General features: G+C 39.8%; 1 protein-coding gene across 1 annotated transcript in view; it reads left to right on the plus strand.

Annotated features, from left to right (window-relative positions):
* The first annotated feature begins 2,066 nt into the window (after positions 1–2,066).
* LOC120514724 (tyrosine-protein kinase Srms-like) overlaps positions 2,067–18,499 on the plus strand; it is a 50,472-nt gene continuing 34,039 nt past the window's right edge. Inside the window, exon 1 of the mRNA XM_039735235.1 lies at positions 2,067–2,947. Coding sequence (XP_039591169.1) covers positions 2,589–2,947 — 359 coding nt within the window. The 5' untranslated portion in view covers positions 2,067–2,588. The remainder of the gene's footprint in view (positions 2,948–18,499) is intronic.

The following is an 18,499-nucleotide window of genomic DNA, read 5'->3' on the forward strand; positions in this document are numbered from 1 at the left end:
ACCTTAACAATACTTTTCAAATCTATATATATATATATATATATAAATAAAGAACTCTAGGGGGTGTGGAAGCCATCCAATTCAACGCACAGACGCTAGAGGCACACTTATAAAACAAAAGATACTTTGATTTTCTTCACCAGGTGGGAACCGTCTTCCCCGTTTCCCACAGGCACAACTCAGTCCCACAAGCACAAAAGCACACAATACTTACAATTCTTCTTCTCTTTTACTACTCTTTGGCAAGCTTCATCCATCTTCCATTCAACTCTGGCTCACCGTGTACTGTGCACTGGTCCCTTATACAGTATAAGGCACCCGGAAGAACCACCAACATGGGCTCAAGTACATCTGCAGCGCCCCCTGGGGCGCCCCCAGATCCCAACAGGGCTTATTGGACTCCATCTCCCAAGAAGCCCTGCAGGAGTCCGAGGTATATCTGCCACCCTGGGGGCGGCCATCTTGTGTTTCGGGGGTGGTACTGTTCTGTCCACACTGGCTCCCCCAGTCCTTCCATAGCAGAGGTGTCCTGGCCGGGCATCTAAGACAATAAATATAACACTCGCACACAACGATCAACAATAACATTAAAACCACCTGCCTAATTTTTGTAGACCCTCCTAGTGCTGCCAAAACAGGCACAAGACCTCTAAATGTCTCCTGTGGTATCTGGCACCAAGACATTAGCAACAGATCCTTTAAGTCCTGTAACTTGTGAGGTGGGGCCTCCAAATATCAGACTTGTTTTTCCAGCGCAACCCACAAATGCTCGAAGAGATTGAGATCTGTGGAATTTGGAGGCTGGGTCAACACCTTCAACTCTTTTATCATTTTCCTCAAACCATTTCATTTTTGAAGTATGGCAGGGCACATTATCCTGCTGTAAGGTGCCACTGCCATCAGGGAATACAATTTTCATGAAGGAGGGTATGTGCTCTGCAACACTCTTTAAGCAAGTGGTACTGTATAAAAGTAAAACCCACATGAATGCGTGGACCCAAGGTTCGTCAGCAGAACATTATGCAGAGAATCATGGTGCCTCTGCCGGCTTGCCTTCTTCCCATAGTGCATCCTGCTGTCAATTGTTTCCTAGGTTAACAATGTGCATGCACCCAGCCAACCCCATAATCTAAAATGAAATTCATTAGACCAGGCCACCTTCTTCCATTGCTCCACGGTCCAGTTCTGATGATCATGTGCCCACTGTAGGCGCTTTGATGATGGACACTCTGACCAGTATGTGGCTACACAGCAAGCTGCAATGAACTGTGGATTCTGACATCTTTCTCTCATGGCCAGCATTAATTGTGCTACAGTAGCTCTTCTCTGGGATCGGATCAGACGGGCTAGCTTTGCTCCTCACGCACATCGGTGAGCCTTGAGTGCTCATGACCCTGATTCCAGTTCACAGGTTGTCCTTCCATGGACCACTTTTGGTAGGTACTAACCACTACATTACATGAACACCCTACCAGACCTGTCGTTTTGGAGATGCTCTGACACAGTGAACTAGCCATCACAATTTGGCCCTTGGCAAAGTTGCTAGGATCCTTATGCTTGTCCATTTTTCCTGCTTCCAACACATCACCTTCAAGAACTGAATATATGTCACCTCAAGACAGATGGCATTGTAACCAGATAATTCATGTTATTCAACTTTCAATGGTTTTAATGTTGTGGCTGGTCGGTGGATATGGAAAGTGTGGACCCTTATATACTGTATTCTTCACGTGTTCATGAAACACTGGCAGTTTTGCTACGTTCAGATTGTCAGATGCTCTGGCCACATTCCTTGTTGTATTTGTTTTCATGGATATTTTCATATACAGCATGTCCACAGTATCCTCCTTTGGAGCCACACATATATTACAGTGCCTATCTACCATTCCTGCCATAATGCATATTTCCTGTATGATATCATTATATATTTTTTTAGTTTGACAAGTGGCAAGGTGATATAGTCCTCAGACTTGCTGTTCTGCATTCCCCTTGGTTTAAATCCTACTGCGCTTTCTCAGTATGACGTCTGCATATTTTTCACTCCTTATCTGTTTTACTGGCTACTCCAGGTTTGTCTCCCATCACAAACATGTGCAGATTGGATCTGAAGAGTCTGTGTAACTTGGAGCGGGTGTGTCCATGGAGTGTACCCTGTGAAGACGGGCCAGCGCTCATTCTACGAGTCTCTCCTGACATGAGCTGAAACAAAGACAGGAGGTTCAGTAAAGGAATCTGTGAATCGACTTTTCACATGATCCCTTGTTACAGACCACTTAGTGGAAAGCCGATGTCAGACAGACTACTATGTACTGCATGTGTACAGACACGCGTAACTACGACATATTGACTTTAGTAAAAGTCGCTGCTGTCTCCTTGAAGATCTCACCCGGCTACTTTCGCATTTCCTTTGAAACTTCTTAACTGGTCGCACCGGTTTGGTAACAAATGGTGAAGGAAGTTGTGGAGCGAAAGGGTATTCTCTGCGCCGACCTCCGCCCCTTTTAACTGTTTTGGCTCCGCGAAGCTCAGTTGAAATCCTTCACGACGTCGTCTCCACCGGCTCTCCGCATATCGGACGCCGCCGAGAAATGGAAGCATTTTTGAGGCGCTACCTGCCCTGCCTGGTGAAGTTATGGGACTGGTTATGGCCCCCTCCAGTTAACAACCAAAACATTAGCGTTCCTGACCGTCGCCGGTTGGAAATCTCCGTCCTTCACAGTCCACCTGCGGCGGTCCTGCAGGCGCAGCCTAGCCCGATGTACACAGCGCTCTACGACTTCCAAGCGAGAACGGAGGACGAAATGAGCATAACACAAGGAGAAACGCTCGAAGTGATCGACACGATGGGGGACTTTGTACGGGCTAAGAAGTTGTACGGATCCACAGAGTCGGGACTGGTACCCGCCAACTACGTGACTTTGATTATCGACGAGTTCGCCGAAAACCCGTAAGTCCACATTCGTCGCTGTCATTTGATGCTCCCAGGTATGCCAGTTCGCGTAACACCGCTGAGCAGAAACGAAACTTGCACTGGAGACGGAGCACACATGACCTGCTTCTGAGGTGGCAGCTGACGCACAGTTGGCCGCCTGGCTGCACCACCCAGAGCTTCATTCATTTCTTAATTGTGCACATTAGTTTCTATTTTGTAAACACTACAGACTTTAATTTATTGTTATTGATTCTTTTCGTGGTTGACAATTCTGAATTGATTTGCACTTGGCTGGCATCCAGTTCAGATTTGGTTACTTTCTTGATTGAAATAGACATAGATTGTCGATGCGGAATACAATAATGCAGTTTTAGAAAACTCACAGATAAATTAAATTTAACATACATAATTAAAGAGACACAGGTTCAAGCGCTCTGTTTTTTAATTTTCGACCCTCCAGAGTTAATAACTACTATGTGAGTAAAGCTGCTAGGTTAGGTTTCGCTCCCCCTAACTGGGTTAAGTGGGCATGAAAATGGCTGCATTTAATTTGCAGGGTCAACAACGTTGAAGTAGCTGGCAACTCTGAGTGGAACAATGTGTTCCTTTATCTGTATGTGAGCGAGTTTCTCTCCAGGTTCTTGGGATTTTCTCTCATATCACAAAACAAAAGCTCATGTTAGTTTTATTGCCATTACTCTAAACTAGCTTTGGCATTATAGAGCATGTGTGATTGTGGCCAGTATTGGACTGGTGCCCAGTTCAGGGCTGGTTTCTGCCTTGTGCCAAACAGGCGCAGACAGGCCTAAATTGAATTAAGCTCTTCATGAAATGGATGGATTTATTTCAGGGTTTAAAAATAAAAAAATCACCAGTGGTCTCCCCTATACTTTCTCGTATACTCAGATATGGGGATGGATATTTGAGGAGTAAACCACAAGACAATGATTATATTATGTACATTAAAGAACCATCAACAACAAATCAAATTAATAATATATTGACTAATTATTATAAAAGTAAAGTTGAATAAATCAGACTCTGCAGCTCCATGATTAAAAGGTAAAGTACCACTTCCAGTTAGTGGAACTAGCCCAACAGTTGATAGAAATCTGCGTTTTGTACTTAATACTTGTATGCAAAATTTGGTTGACCTAGGAGAAAACGTTCTCAAGTTAACGTGTTTGCGTACACGCATACAGACATAATTCCAAAAATTGTATTTTCGGACTCAGAGAGGTGTAATTGAAATTGAATTTTTAGGAGGATTCCAATACTTTCCCTATACTTTGTATATGAGAAAGTCAGGGAGGTCTAAAACGTCGAGATTCATCAAAATCTCGATATCGAATTTTTGGATGATTACAATACTTTCCCTGTACTTTGTATACGAGAAAGTAAAAATATGAGGTGTAATGCAATTTTTAATAACTCCCAGAGAACAATTGTCAAGAGCGTCAACACATTTTGTGAATTTAGGATTTGTTTTGGATATGTCTAGCTCCACCGACTTTTTGTGACTGCCTGATGTAAGTGGAATATTTTCAGGGTTGGACATCTCATCTGCTGAAACTGAAGCTGCTATGGGAGTCTGGTTCACTTAGTATTCAAACAAATGAGACTCAGTTTCTTGTGTCCATTACTAAAATATGACATCTTGGTAATCATCCATCCATCATCCAACCCGCTATATCCTAACTACAGGGTCGCGGGGGTCTGCTGGAGCCAATCCCAGCCAACACAGGGCACAAGGCAGGAAACAAACCCCGGGCAGAGCGCCAGCCCACCGCAGTCTTAGTAATCAGTAGGTACTTATTTGGCTTTGTAGCTCCTATTCACTGGGCCTTGATGCTTCTGCAAGATTCATTTTGGAATGGGAAATTAAATCCCAGCTCAAACCCTACCTCCTCTTCTTTTGTGTTCTAAACCCGCTATATCTGTACCCGTTAAAGTCCTCCCGTATGTTGCTCACTTACTTTCGCTGGTTTTACTGTGCTGCTTATCATTTTTGCTTAGTAGGGCTGTCTCAGTGGTCTAGGGAGCTGTTTGTCTGGAGTTTGCACATTCTTCAGTTGTCTGTGTGCGTTTTTCTCTTGATTCTCTTGTTTTTTCCTCCCACATCCCAAACATGTTCGTAATGACCTAAGTGGAAGCTTTAAATTGGCCTGGTGTAGGCATGCTATGTATATGAGTTTGCCCTAAGCCGACCCTTGATTGGGATTTATAATGCATCTGAATTATATTGCACCGCACTTTATCATCCAGCTTTGAAGTACTTGTGCACTTTGTAAAGCGTCTTGTGAAATGTGCCTTGTAAAATGATGAATAAATAATTAGCTGCTGTCTGCCATTAGGCAGGTAGTGTCTGTGTAGTGATCTTCTGAATAAAAATGTTTGTGCTTGTGGGTAAAAGCCAATTAATCTGCATATTAGGGTGCCCTTTTTTTGTTCACAGGCCTAGAGGATCAATGTGATCGGACTCATTTAGTAAATCTATCTTTCACACTCCGCTGAGCTGTGCTTGCTGTTGTGCAAAAGGCTGACTTTGGTAGAAACCTATTGCCTGAGTCTATAGTGCTTTTTTTCAAAAAACGCTTTTAGGACATATTTCATGTAGCTATCATTGTGACAGAAATGGATTTCAATAGACACATACTCAGTCCAATTGGTAGAATGAAGGCCAAAGCTACATTTACAGTATCATATTTAATAATTCCTAAAATGAAGCATTTATACAGTTCATGTATTAGTTTAGTTTACACCCCTCCAATGTCTCTGGCAGTACTACATCCCTGTGTCCTGTATGTGACTATAGTGTACTGTTGTTTTATTAATAAACTACTCATATTAATCCTGAAGGTTGTCAATATAGTAATGTCTAAAATTTGGACAGCTAAGTAAAGGACTTACTGTAGACATGTTGTAGTACAATTGGTTTCTGAGGTGATGTTTTACTCGATTTTGTGTTTAAAAACATTGATTGATTTGTGATTGCAGATTTAGCCCTGAGAGGCTACGCCACTGTTTCTCGCTTTTAATTTCTTCCATTTTCATCCAAGGCCAAATCTTCCTTCGATTTTTCTTCATCCTCTTCATCTATTCCTACTTCAATGTGGGTTCAAAGTGCTTGATCAACCTTCTCCATACAGCTCAGGCCTGCACCTCCTCACCAGCCAAGTCCTTTGCCTTCAGATCTTCTTTTCCTTTAGCCGCACACCTCTACTTTGGCCTCTCTCACATTGTCTTCCTCTGTAGTTCCATTACTATTACTCTTTTGCCCACTTATTCATCGTCTCTCCTCATCACATGTCCATACCACCATACCACATACCTTCTTTTCTGTACTTTCTTAGATATCTCTCCTAGTTTTGTCATACCTCTGATTGTCACATTTCTTATTTTGTCCTTTTTTGTAACTCCACATATCCATCTCAACTGTCTCATTTCTGCCACATCCAGCTTCTCAAACCTGTGCGTCCTTAACTGCTTATGTCTCAGCTTCTTAAAAAAGCATTCTTCCACTAGTTTGTGTTTTTGATTAATTACTTGTCCATCCCTCCAGTCATCCATTTTTTTAACCTGTGTTGTTGACACAATATTCTCACTTGGACATGTGGGAACAGAATTTTATTGTATTAATGCAGTACTGTCCTAGTGCATACTACTCACATGGCTTAAAAAAGATGCATAATTTAAATATTTTAGAATTAGACATATATAAACGAAAGACCTGTGTGTGTGTATCGAGCAGTCCGCTCTGCTTAAGTTCAACCACAGCCAACAGATGGCCCATGCACGCAGTTTTAAATTTTGTTGGCACTTGCATGCAAGTCACTACAAAAGACTTGTGTGCAGCAAACACCACCGCCTAACAACAACATTATTGTGCTAATGACACAGATGAAGGACCACAGTGTCGAAAGGAAGCAAATCATGGCAGCACAGGGTAAGGCTTGAAGTTTTTACTGAAAACATTGTCTGTCTGGAGGTATTTTATCGAGACAAAGATTAATATGACTCATATGCCAGCAATAGATATGGTATCGCCAGTGTCTTCTTACAAAAAACAGTGTGGCACATAGCAGTTTGATGCCCTTGTTTCAATTAAGTATTAGTACAGAATGAGTAGGTGAGTACAGTGGAAATATTTTTTTCAGTGTTTGCTGGCACAGTGCTGCCCAATGAACGCCTGGCTGCACAGTGGTCATCGCTGGTACGGGACAGCCCAGAGTTTGGTGTTTGAGTTGTGCATAGTCTGTGTTTACTTTCAGAGTTTGTATGGCTTGTCCTTTTTTACAGATTCAAATTTTGAGGTGCTGCTGTTTCAGTTTAGGCAGTTTATATCCAATGTATATTTTTTCTGGGCAACAATCTATATTGCTGTATTTTGTCAGATGATGATGATGTTAGAGTGTATCACGATGATTTGATGTAAATTGAGACAGACCAGGCACTGGCATTCCATAGTTTGATTGATTATTAATTTATTTTTTTGTGATGCACATGGTGCAGAGACTTGAATATCTTGCATTAGCAAATATAGGAACAGATATTATTAATTAGGCAAATTTATATATGCAGACTCCTCCATCATTAACATTAAGGAGAATTCTGTTTTGGCCCCTTTAAATTTTTAAGCCTGAAATGCCACTGCAGTCATTCAGGTGCTATCGGATTAGGAGTTAGACCATTATCTGTACTACAAATCTGCAGTCCCTGTCTCGCACTCCAAAAACATTCCTGCTGCTAGAACTCTGTTACTTCAGCTCTGTCTACTATTGATGCACCATGTTCACTGCAGACCTACAAAGCAGCAAAACAGATTTTCTTTTCTTAATAAAGGGCATATGTGAATAAATATGTATAGTAGTACTACAACTGATGTGATAAATAATATCATAAGCTGCTCTTTGATCATATCCTTTTATTGCTTCTTCATAGAATTCCAGCATGTTGGTAAAACACGCCGACTGTTCAGTAAAACCTCTGTTTTTGTCATGTGGTGCTCAATCTCTCTTAATAATTCCTTCCATTAATTTACCTGTGACACATGTTAAGCTTATTGGCCTTTTTTTCTTTGGATCTGTTTGATCACCATTTTTATTTAGTGGGATAATATTTGCCATTTTTCAGTCCTTCGGAATTTCCCAGTGTGTAGTGACTTTCTAAAAATATGTGTCAAGGATTTATATATGTACAAAAATTATATCGTCACATAGTATTTTTTACTGAAAAGCTATCCTTAAAATTTTTAAAACCATCTGTAATGTATTCTAGGATTGCACAAGAACATTAGATTAGATAAGATAAACTTTATTAATCCCATTGGGGAAATTCTGATGCATATAACAGCAGAAACATAAAAAACAAGGATACAGACACACAGGACAGATAATACAGCCAGCCCAGAGTTTTGAGTTTTTAATACAGTCAATTAGTAAATATAACGGGTGGCGCAGTGGTAGCGCTGCTGCCTCGCAGTTAGGAGACCCGGGTTCACTTCCCTGGTCCTCCCTGCGTGGAGTTTGCATGTTCTCCCTGTTCGCGGGGTTTCACTCCTGTTTCCTCCCACGATCCACAGACATGAGGTGGATTGGCAATTCTAAATTGGCCTTAGTGTGCTTGGTGTGTGGGTGTGTTTGTGTGTGTCCTGCGGTGGGTTGGCACCCTGCCCAGGATTGGTTCCTGCCTTGTGCCCTGTGTTGGCTGGGATTGGCTCCAGCAGACCCCCGTGACCCTATTCGGTTCAGCGGGTTAGAAAATGGATGGATGGAATTAGTAAATAAATAAATAGATAGACAGACAGATAGATAGATAGAAATAAACTTAACACGTACATTGAGTATATTGGGTGGAAGCACTGAATTGCACAACAGCTGTTCTCACCAAGAAATCTGATATGAAAAACTTTTGTTATTAATTCAGGTAAATTATTAACACAATCATATCATGAACGTCAGTTCTTTTCTTTTGCTAATCTCTGAGTTTTACTTGTTCAAGGTACACATATAGTACTGGGCTATAGCTTAATAACCCCCTGTTAGCAGTCAATTTAATACAAATCTATTTGCCCAAGCACCAGTTTCATCACACTCAACTATTGTTCTTATTGTGGGTTTTGAGAGAACAATTCAAACTAGAATTGGAAACAATTAATACTTTATATTTGAGATTAATTTTTACTTGTCATAAAAGTTAATGGAGAGCATTTCAATTTTGGTAGCTGAGTTGAATGCTCTGACTGTTCCCCTGTACATTTTATCCATTAAATGGTGCATGAAGGTCGAGAAGTGCCCAAAAACTGAAAACATGTTGATTGATTTAGTTGTGAAGATTACATTTCCAATTAAATTATTGGAATGTCCAGTCTTTTCCCTGGGACATAAAATCCATGAAAACTGTTTAGGTTTTAATTGGATTCATTTTTGAGTGATAATGATAGACTGATTTAATATATAAAGGCTTGTTATGAAGCAAATAAGCCTTATCAAAAGCCCCCCACAAAACTATACAGATTGTTCTGGTGGCCTGAAGGGCAAGCTGCAGAAAATTAAGAGAAGTGCTGCACACAAAATAAGAGGTGTTGGTGGTGTTTGTAAAATATGACGGGTACTTATGTGACATGTGCAGAATCATACAGATGGCAGCATTAAGAGGCACTGTGCAAAACTGGAGGGGTGACAACATTAACAGGTGGCACATGCAAAGTCTGAGTTCAGTGTAGAGAAAAGTTAGGTGTTACCGTAATTCAAAACAAAAGAAGAATGCTAATTGGTGGGAAGAACTGTCAGTCAGGTCTGAGTGTACGTTAGACAGTAGTGGTGTACAGACCTGAAATGTTAATTCTTTTTTATTTGAAATGAGTAACACATTGAAAATATCTTGCCTTAATGCTAGAAGTATTAAAAATTAAAGAAGTAAGTTGGAATTGTATGAAGCACAGCATAATTTATTATTATAGCAATAACAGAAACCTGTCTAAATAACAAAGATTTGGGTGAGTATAATATAGAGGGTTGTACATTTTTAGGAAAGACAAACACAACAGAAAAGGAGCTGGGATTTCTGTTTTTGTTAAATAGAATTTAAATGCAAGTCCTCTTCAGTTGAACGATTTGCCCCATCTTAGTGAGGACGTGTGGCTTCATCTGGAAACCATTGGGAAAAGGGGCCTCATTTTAGGAGTGTGTTATAGACCGTTCAATGTAGACAGTTACTTCAATGCACATCTTTTTGGTAATATTAAAAAGGCAAGTTTACAGGGGATATTATAGGCTTGAGGGACTCTAACTACCCGAATATTAACTGAAATATCCTTGCAAATAGCAGAGCAAAAGTTCAGGAGTTTTTAGACGTAATCAGTAACTGTTTTTTAAAACAGTATGTTAAAGCACCAACACAGGGTGAAGCCTGTCTGGATTTAGTATCAAAGTGGAGCATATGATATTATTTATCTAGACTTTCCGAAAGCATTTGGTAAGGTGACACATGAGAGGTTGGGCATCAAACAAAAAAAATTAGGAATTTAGGGTGTTGTGGGTAGATGGGTGCAAAACTGGCAGACACAAGAAGCAGAGAGTTATGGTGCAAAGGACCTTATCAGGATTGGCTGATATTAAGAGTGCTGTTCCACAGGGGCCGGTTCTAAGGCTGATCCTTTTTTTAATAAATATAAATAATTTGGTTAGGAATATAAGTAACAAGCTGGTTAAGTTTGCAGATGATGCCAAGCAAATTGGATTGCCAGATAATCTGGAATCGGTTGAATTCCATTACAAAAGAACTTGGACAGCATACAGGCTTGTGCTGATTTGTGGCAGGCGAAATTTAATGTAAGTAAATGTAAAGTATTACACGTAGGAAGTAAAAATGTTAGGTCTGAATACACAATTGGGGGTCTGAAAATCGAATTTACATCTTATGAGAAGAATTTAGGAGTTACAGTGGACTCAATACGATCAACTGCCAGGCAGTGTTTAGAAGCCATTAAGAACTGTAACAGAAGGTTAGGTTAAATAGCACGATGTATAGAGTACAGGTCCAAAGAGTTTATGTTCAAGCTTTATAACACACTGAAGATGCCTCATCTAGAGTACTACAGTATATACAGTTTAGGTCTCCAGGCTACAAAGAGGACATAGAGGCAGTAGAAAAAGTCCAGAGAAAAGTAACTAGGCTGATTCCAGGGCTACAGGGAATGAGTTATGAGGAAAGATTAAAAGAGCTGAGCCTGTACAGTTTAAGCAAGAGGAGATTAAGAGGAGACATGATTAAAATGTTTAAAATTATGAAGGGAATTAGTACAGTTGATCAAGACTGTTATTTTAAAATGAGTTCATCAGAAACACAGCGGCACAGTTGGAAACTTGTTAAGGATAAATTTCTCACAAATATTATGGAAGGTTTCTTCACACAGAGAACCATAGACACGTGGAATAAGTTACCAAGTAGTGTGGTTGACAGTAAGATTTTAGGGACTTTTTAAACTAGACTTGATTTTATTTTACAAGAGTTAAGTGGATAGTAATGGCAAGCTTTGTTTGCACTGAATAGCCTTTTCTCATCTACATTGCCCTAATGTTCTAATGTAGATACAAATTTTATATTTAATTATACATAGTTATTGGAGCATCCATCAGTATACAAGAATACCACTTTCAAATTTGATTTCAGCTCTGATGCTGATGTTCTAGTTTAATAAAAGTAAATTATAAAATGAATCCAGTTTTTCAATGCATGCAAATACACTGGGGGCTTTGTGTATGTAACAGTTACAATTCCCCTTCCACTGTTGAACTATCAAGATAATTAAATTAATGTAAATGTCGGTATGCGTGTCTGTACACATTCCTCTGTTGTTAGGTTGGGGAGGAGCCAAAGTAAGGCATAAACAAGCCTTGGACTGAATGCCACAACATATACTTAACTTTATTTATTTATTTCTGCTAATTTAAAGTCAATAAACATGTCTTTAAGAACAGTGTGGCTCTCAGGTGTTTTAGGAAATTGGAACACATTTGTGTGAACGTACACATACTGTATTAATAATGCTGCTTGCAAAATGGCAATGTTCCTACTGGTCTTACTTGTTGACAGATTTACTTCTTCAGTCATCTCGCATACAAAGAGTATTTATGTGTTTGTAAAATCTAGCAGAAAATAAATTGAATTTTAGTTGTGGTAGCGTTATAACATTTTCATAACAGGTCTTAACATTTGTCAGAGAGTGGACAGTTCAAAGCAGACAATTCCAGTGTACTTAACACACAAATACTATCTTTTCAAATGAGGGTTATATGTGAGGTGACAGAACAACTAAATCTGTAGATGAAGTAGGACTGGATAAGTGGCAAGGGTGTGGAGGATGGTTGGCTTTTGGGGTTAGTCAACATGGGTACATCTATGTGATAGCATTCGGTCTGTGGATGTTTTTTTGCATCCTGGTTGCTGCTTAGCCTCAGAAAATAAATTAATGAACGGAAAGCTATAACCACGTTAATGTTCATTTACCTTGGTTACTGTACGTCTCTCTTGCTGTACATGTGTGAAAGGTAACAGAAGAATGTGATTTTTAGGTTTTCTCTTGTCAAACTCGAACTATAGCATCAGAGCTGAAATCAGACTTGCAAAAGGTATTCTCCAGTGTTCACATATACTCTGACAACTATATATAATTCAGTTCTAAAATTCATATCTACTTTTTTCATACACTCAACTTTGATTTTGCACACACCACCTGTTAATGCTGCCATCCTTATGATTCTGCACATGCCTCATTTTAGTGTAGACACCCCGCATATTTAGCACAACTCACCTTTTTTTTTGCGTGCCACTTGTTTAAATATTTTCCAACGTAGATTTTACTAGTAAAAACTTCAGAAGACATCATTTGCTCCCTATAAAGTAAAAATTTGTAATCTGCGGTGGGCTGGTGCCCTGCCTGGGGTTTGTTTCCTGCCTTGCGCCCTGTGTAGGCTGGGATTGGCTCCAGCAGACCCCCGTGTCCTTGTAGTTAGGATATAGCGGGTTGGATAATGGATGGATGGAAAAATATGTAATAAATATAAACTAACACAACATAAATGCTGCTGAGCAGCAAATTGACTTCTCTTCTAATCCTCTTGCTCTTTTGCCATTGGACTTTGCAGCTATTTAGTAATAGGAACGCCTAGGCTGTTTTATACTTTTCAAAAATTTATATTAAAAAGTTTTGACTTGGATCAACATCAGGCATCATGTCGTTTTTTAGGGGGATGCACAAACCCTGCTTCTTCGTGCCGGTCCTAAGCTCAGTTAAATGGGGAGGGTTATGTCAGGAAGGGCATCCAGTGTAAAATTTTCCCAAACCAATGTGCAAACAATAATGCAGATTTCTATACCAGTCGAGACCCGGGTTAACAATGGCCGCCACCAGTACTGTTGGCCAACAAGGTGCTGATGGAAATTGGGCTACTGTTGGCTGAAGAAGGCGTGTCCAGCGGCAAGTGGAGAAGAGGAATGTAAAGAGAGTGGAAGTGAGGGTAGGTACTTTGAATGTTGGTAGTATGACTGGTAAATGGCTAGAGAGAAAGAAGGAAGGTTGATATATTATGCATACAAGAGACCAGATGGAATGGGAGTAAGATCAGATGTATCAAAGGCGGGTTCAAATTGTTCTACTATGGTGTGGATGGGAGGAGAAATGGGGTAGAAGTTATCCTGAAGGAGCAGTATGTCAAGAGTGTTTTGGAGGTGAAAAGAGTGTCAGACAGAGTGATGATTATGAAGCTGGAAATTGAAGGTGTGATGATGAATGTTGGTGCAACTAATTTCTCAAATTAGTTGGATAAAGTGGTGGAGAGTGTACGCAAGAGAGAGAGAGTGGTGATTGGAGCAGATTTCAATGCACATATTGGCGACAGGAACGCTGGAAATGAGGAGGTGATGGGTAAATATGGTGTGAAGGAGAGGAACGCAGAAAGTCAAATGGTAGTGGATTTTAAGAAAAAGATAGACATAGCCGTGGTGAATATGTATTTTAAGAAGAGGGAGGAACACAGGGTGATGTACAAGAGTGGAGGAAGATACACACAAGTAGGTTATATCCTATACAGGAGGGTCATTCTGAAGAAGATTGGAGACTGCAAAGTGCTGGCAGGGAAAAGCATAGTTAAGCAGCATAGGATGATGGTCTGTAGTATGACATTTGATATCAAGAAAAGGAGGAGGGTGAGGGCAGAGCCAGAGATCAAATGGTGGACACTGAAAAAGGAAAACTGTAAGGTTGAGTTCAGGGAGGAGGTAAGACAGGCACTGGGTTGCAGTGAAGAGGCAGGCTGCTGAGTAACTACAGCAGAATTAGTAAGGTATTTTAGCTAGAAGGGCGCTTGGTGTGACATCTGGACAAAGGAAGGAGGATAAGGAAACCTGGTTGTGGAATAGGGAAGTACAGCAGAGTATTCAGAGGAAGAGGTTGTTGAAGAATGAATGAGAGAGTCAAGGAGAAGCAGAAAGTAGACAGAAGTATAAGGAGATCAGGCATAAAGTGAAGAGGGAGTGGCGAAGGCTAAAGAAAAGGCGTATGATGAGTTGTATGACAGGTTGGACACTAAGGAGGAAGAAAAGGACAAATACAGATTGGACAGACAGAGGGACCAAGCTTTGAAAGATGTGCAGCAGATTAGGGTAATGAAAGATAAAGATAGAAATGTACTTGCAAGCGAGGAGAGTGTGTTGATCAGTTGGAAAGAGTACTTTGAGAAGCTGATGAATGAAGAGAATGAGAGAGAGAGAAGGTTGGATAATGGGGAGATTGTGAATTGGGAAGTGCAGTGGATTAGCAAGGAGGAAGTAAGGACAGCAATGAAGAGGATGAAGAATGGAAAGGCCGTCGGTCCAAATGATATTCCTGTGGAAGCATAGAGGTGTTTAAGAGAGATGGCAGTGGAATTTTTGACCAGATTGTTTAATGCAATCTTGGAAAGTGTGAGGATGCCTGAGGAGTGGAAAAGAAGTGTACTGGTACTGATTTTTAAGAATAAGGGGGATATGTAGAACTGTAGTAACTACAGAGGACCAAAATTGATGAGCCACAGCATGAAGTTATGATGGGAAAGAGTTGTGGAAGCTAGGATAAGAAGGGATGTGAGGATTAGCGAGCAGCAGTATGGTTTCATACTGGGAAAGAACACTACAGATGCAATGTTTGCTCTGAGGGCATTGATGGAGAAGTATAGAGAAGGCCAGAAGGACCTACAGTAGTGTACATTGTTTCTTTTTGGACTTCAAGAAAGCATATGACAGGGTGCCTAGAGAGGAGTTGTGGTACTGTATGAGGGAGTCGGGAGTGGCAGAGAAGTTTGTAAGATTGGTACAGGATTATGTATGAGAAAGTGTGACTGTATTTCAACATGGCATGCTGACTGTACAGCAGCAGACAGGAAAGCTCTGCAGAGGGACATTCCAGGCAGAGAAAATTTTTGGCTGCTCTCTGCCTTCCCTGAAAGAAGTGCCCAATGTCTCTGCAGATCCATGAAAATCATGAAAGATCCTTCACATCATGGCCACTCACTGTTCACACTGCTGCCCTATGGCAGGCAGTACAAGAGCATTATAAGTAGAACAAAAAGATTTGTGGATAGTTTTTATTCTTTGGCCATCAGAATTTAATATTTTTGAAACTCATTTAAAAAAAATTGATCATTACTTTAACACTAGAATTACCAGAGCCTATGAAAAAACACGTAAATCCGTCCCACCTTAAATCGCTTCTTAAAATCTTTCACAGCTCTCCACCAGCGTCTTTTGTCATCTAAATGTGCTGATAAAATCAGGCTGCAAGCAGCCAGCTATTCCATCCCCCCACCGACTTAGAACGTCCACAAACTTCTCCCAGCTCATGTCTTGATTGATTTTCTGGGAGTGAAGTGGAGTTTTAGAGTGGAAATAATAGATCGTTGTTTGGAACACACGCATTTCATGTCTGTTCCGTTTTTACAGTAATCTGTGTAAACACGTTGTTAAAACAAACGTTTTTTATATTCTAGTAGTAGATGACAAAATGTAGGCATAAACTATATAATGTATGAAGCCTGAAGTCCAAGTATCAAAGAAATACTTTCACAAAAGCTACAACTCTAACACAACAATTGCGCTTTTATTCAAAAATATAACTGCAGAAACAAAAAGCCGCCTTAACATGCGACATTGACACCTGTTTATTATGACTGCCGCTGTGGTGCAATAGAATCAGTTCTCGCCTTGCAACCAAAAGTCAAAGTTAAGGACACAGTGTCCTCTGCTAATAATGGCACAAGAAAATTGAAGTTGTGTTTATTCAGGAATCCAGGATGTTGGCTAAAAATGTGTTCATAGCCACTTCTGTGTTGGCTAGCTCTAGGAAGTGCAGAGTGGTTGTTCTTCTCAAGTACAACTTGCAGTCTAAACACTTGTGACAGGTTCAGACCATGCCAGGAGATTCTGTTATGTGCTAATGGAGATGGGTGGTAGGAAAATAGCTCTCTTCTGCATTTATTCACCAACCACATATCAATCATTGTTTCTTTCATTTACAACTAGCCAAGGTTATTATTGGTATATATGTGTATGTCTTTGAATTCATTATTACATGTAATGCCAGATCCTCTTTCCCAGTGAAGTCCCAGTCCCTCACTCTCCTTGCTTAGTGGGCAGGTTTGTAAAAGATTCAAAACCACATGAGTTTTTTCAGATTTTATTTTTTTATTTATTTTTTTTTTATTTTTTATTAATTTTATTACAATCCATACAAAGCAATCAAGTTTTTACAAAAAGAAAAATTAAGTTAAGAACAGATCGATCCCCACCCTGAGAGAGAGAGCAAGCCAAATAACGTTAAATTTAAGGCTTGTAAACATACCTAATTAAATAAAAATTCTCTGTGCTTTATGAACTTATTTTAAAATATTACTGATTAGATCCTGCCATGTTTTGAAAAAGTCTGTACAGATCCTCTAACTGAGTATTTGATTTTTCCAATTTCAAATAATATAACACATCAGTTTCCCACTGACTTAAAAGAGGAGAGTTTGGGTTCTTCCAGTTTATCAGAATAAGTCTGCGTGCCAACAGTGTAGTGAATGCAATCACAATTTGTTTGTCTTTCTCCACTTTAAACCCCTCTGGAAGAACCCCAAACACAGCTGTTAATGGGTTAGGAGGGATTGTGAGTCCAAGGCTGTCTGAGAGGTAATTAAAATTTTTTGTCCAGAATAATGTTAATTTGGTGCAGGCCCAGAACATGTGACCTAGTGAGGCTGGGACTTGGTTGCAACGTTCGCAGGTTGGATCATGCCCTGGAAACATTTTGGAGAGTTTTAGTCGAGACAGATGTGCTCGATATATAATTTTGAGTTGTATAATTGTATGCTTTGCATATGGAGCTTGAGTGAATTCTCTGCATTGCTACTTTCCACTCCTTTTCTGATATATTAATTGAGAGATCATTTTCCCAGTGTCCTCTTGGATCTTTGAAAGGAAGGGATTGTAAAAGGATTTTATATATTGTAGAGATGGAGTCTAACTCCTTGAAATTGAGCAATATTTTTTCCAGCATGGATGAGGGTGCAAGATGAGGAAAATCTGGAAGGTTCTGTTTAACAAAGTTCCTGATTTGAAGATAGTGAAAGAAATGTGTAGCTGGAATGTTAAATTTGGAATGTAATTGTTCATAGGATGCAAAGACGTTGTCTATATAAAGATCTCTAAGCAAGTTAATTCCAAATTTTTCCAGATATTAAAACTGCATATGTTTGTGAAGGTTGAAAGAGGTGGTTCTCTTGCAGAGGTGCCACAGATAGAAGCTTCTCCGTCTTAAAATGCTTTCTACATTGGTTCCAGATTCTAAGTGAGTGGAGCACAATTGGGTTATTAGTGTATTGCCGATAGCGTGTGTTTATTGGAGCACAGAGCAAGGAATACAAAGAAGTACTGCAGGATTTTACTTCTATTGCGGTCCAAGCCTGTGTATGTTCTTCTATTTGTGTCCAGGTTCTTATCGCCTGTATATTTGCTGCCCAGTAATAAAACTGGAAGTTAGGTAGAGCCATGCCACCTTCTGCCTTTTGTCTTTGTAGGGTCGCTCTTTTGATGCGTGGATGTTTTGAATTCCAAATAAATGAGGTTATTGTTGAATCTAATTGCTTAAAGAATGATTTATTAATGTATATTGGGATGTTTTGAAATAAAAAGGAGCTTAGGAAGAATATTCATCTTAACAGTGTTAATTCTTCCAGCTAGTGTGAGATGAAGGGTTGACCATCTATGCAAGTCTTGTTTAATTTTTTCCATGCAGACGAAATTTTGTTGATAAAGAGCTTTATGTTTACTTGTGATGTTTACCCGAGGTATTTAAACTGTTCTGCAATGATAAAAGGTAGGGTGTCTAATCTAATATTATATGCTTGAGAATTCACTGGAAAGAGTACACTTTTATTCAGATTAATTCTGAGACCAGAGATCTTTTGAAATTCTGTGAGTGCTGCTAAGACTGCAGGCACAGAATTTTCTGGGTCCGATATATACAGTACCATGTCATCTGCATATAATGAG

This window comes from Polypterus senegalus, chromosome 14 (genome assembly GCF_016835505.1).
Source record: "Polypterus senegalus isolate Bchr_013 chromosome 14, ASM1683550v1, whole genome shotgun sequence".
NCBI classification, from domain to species: Eukaryota; Metazoa; Chordata; class Cladistia; order Polypteriformes; family Polypteridae; genus Polypterus; species Polypterus senegalus.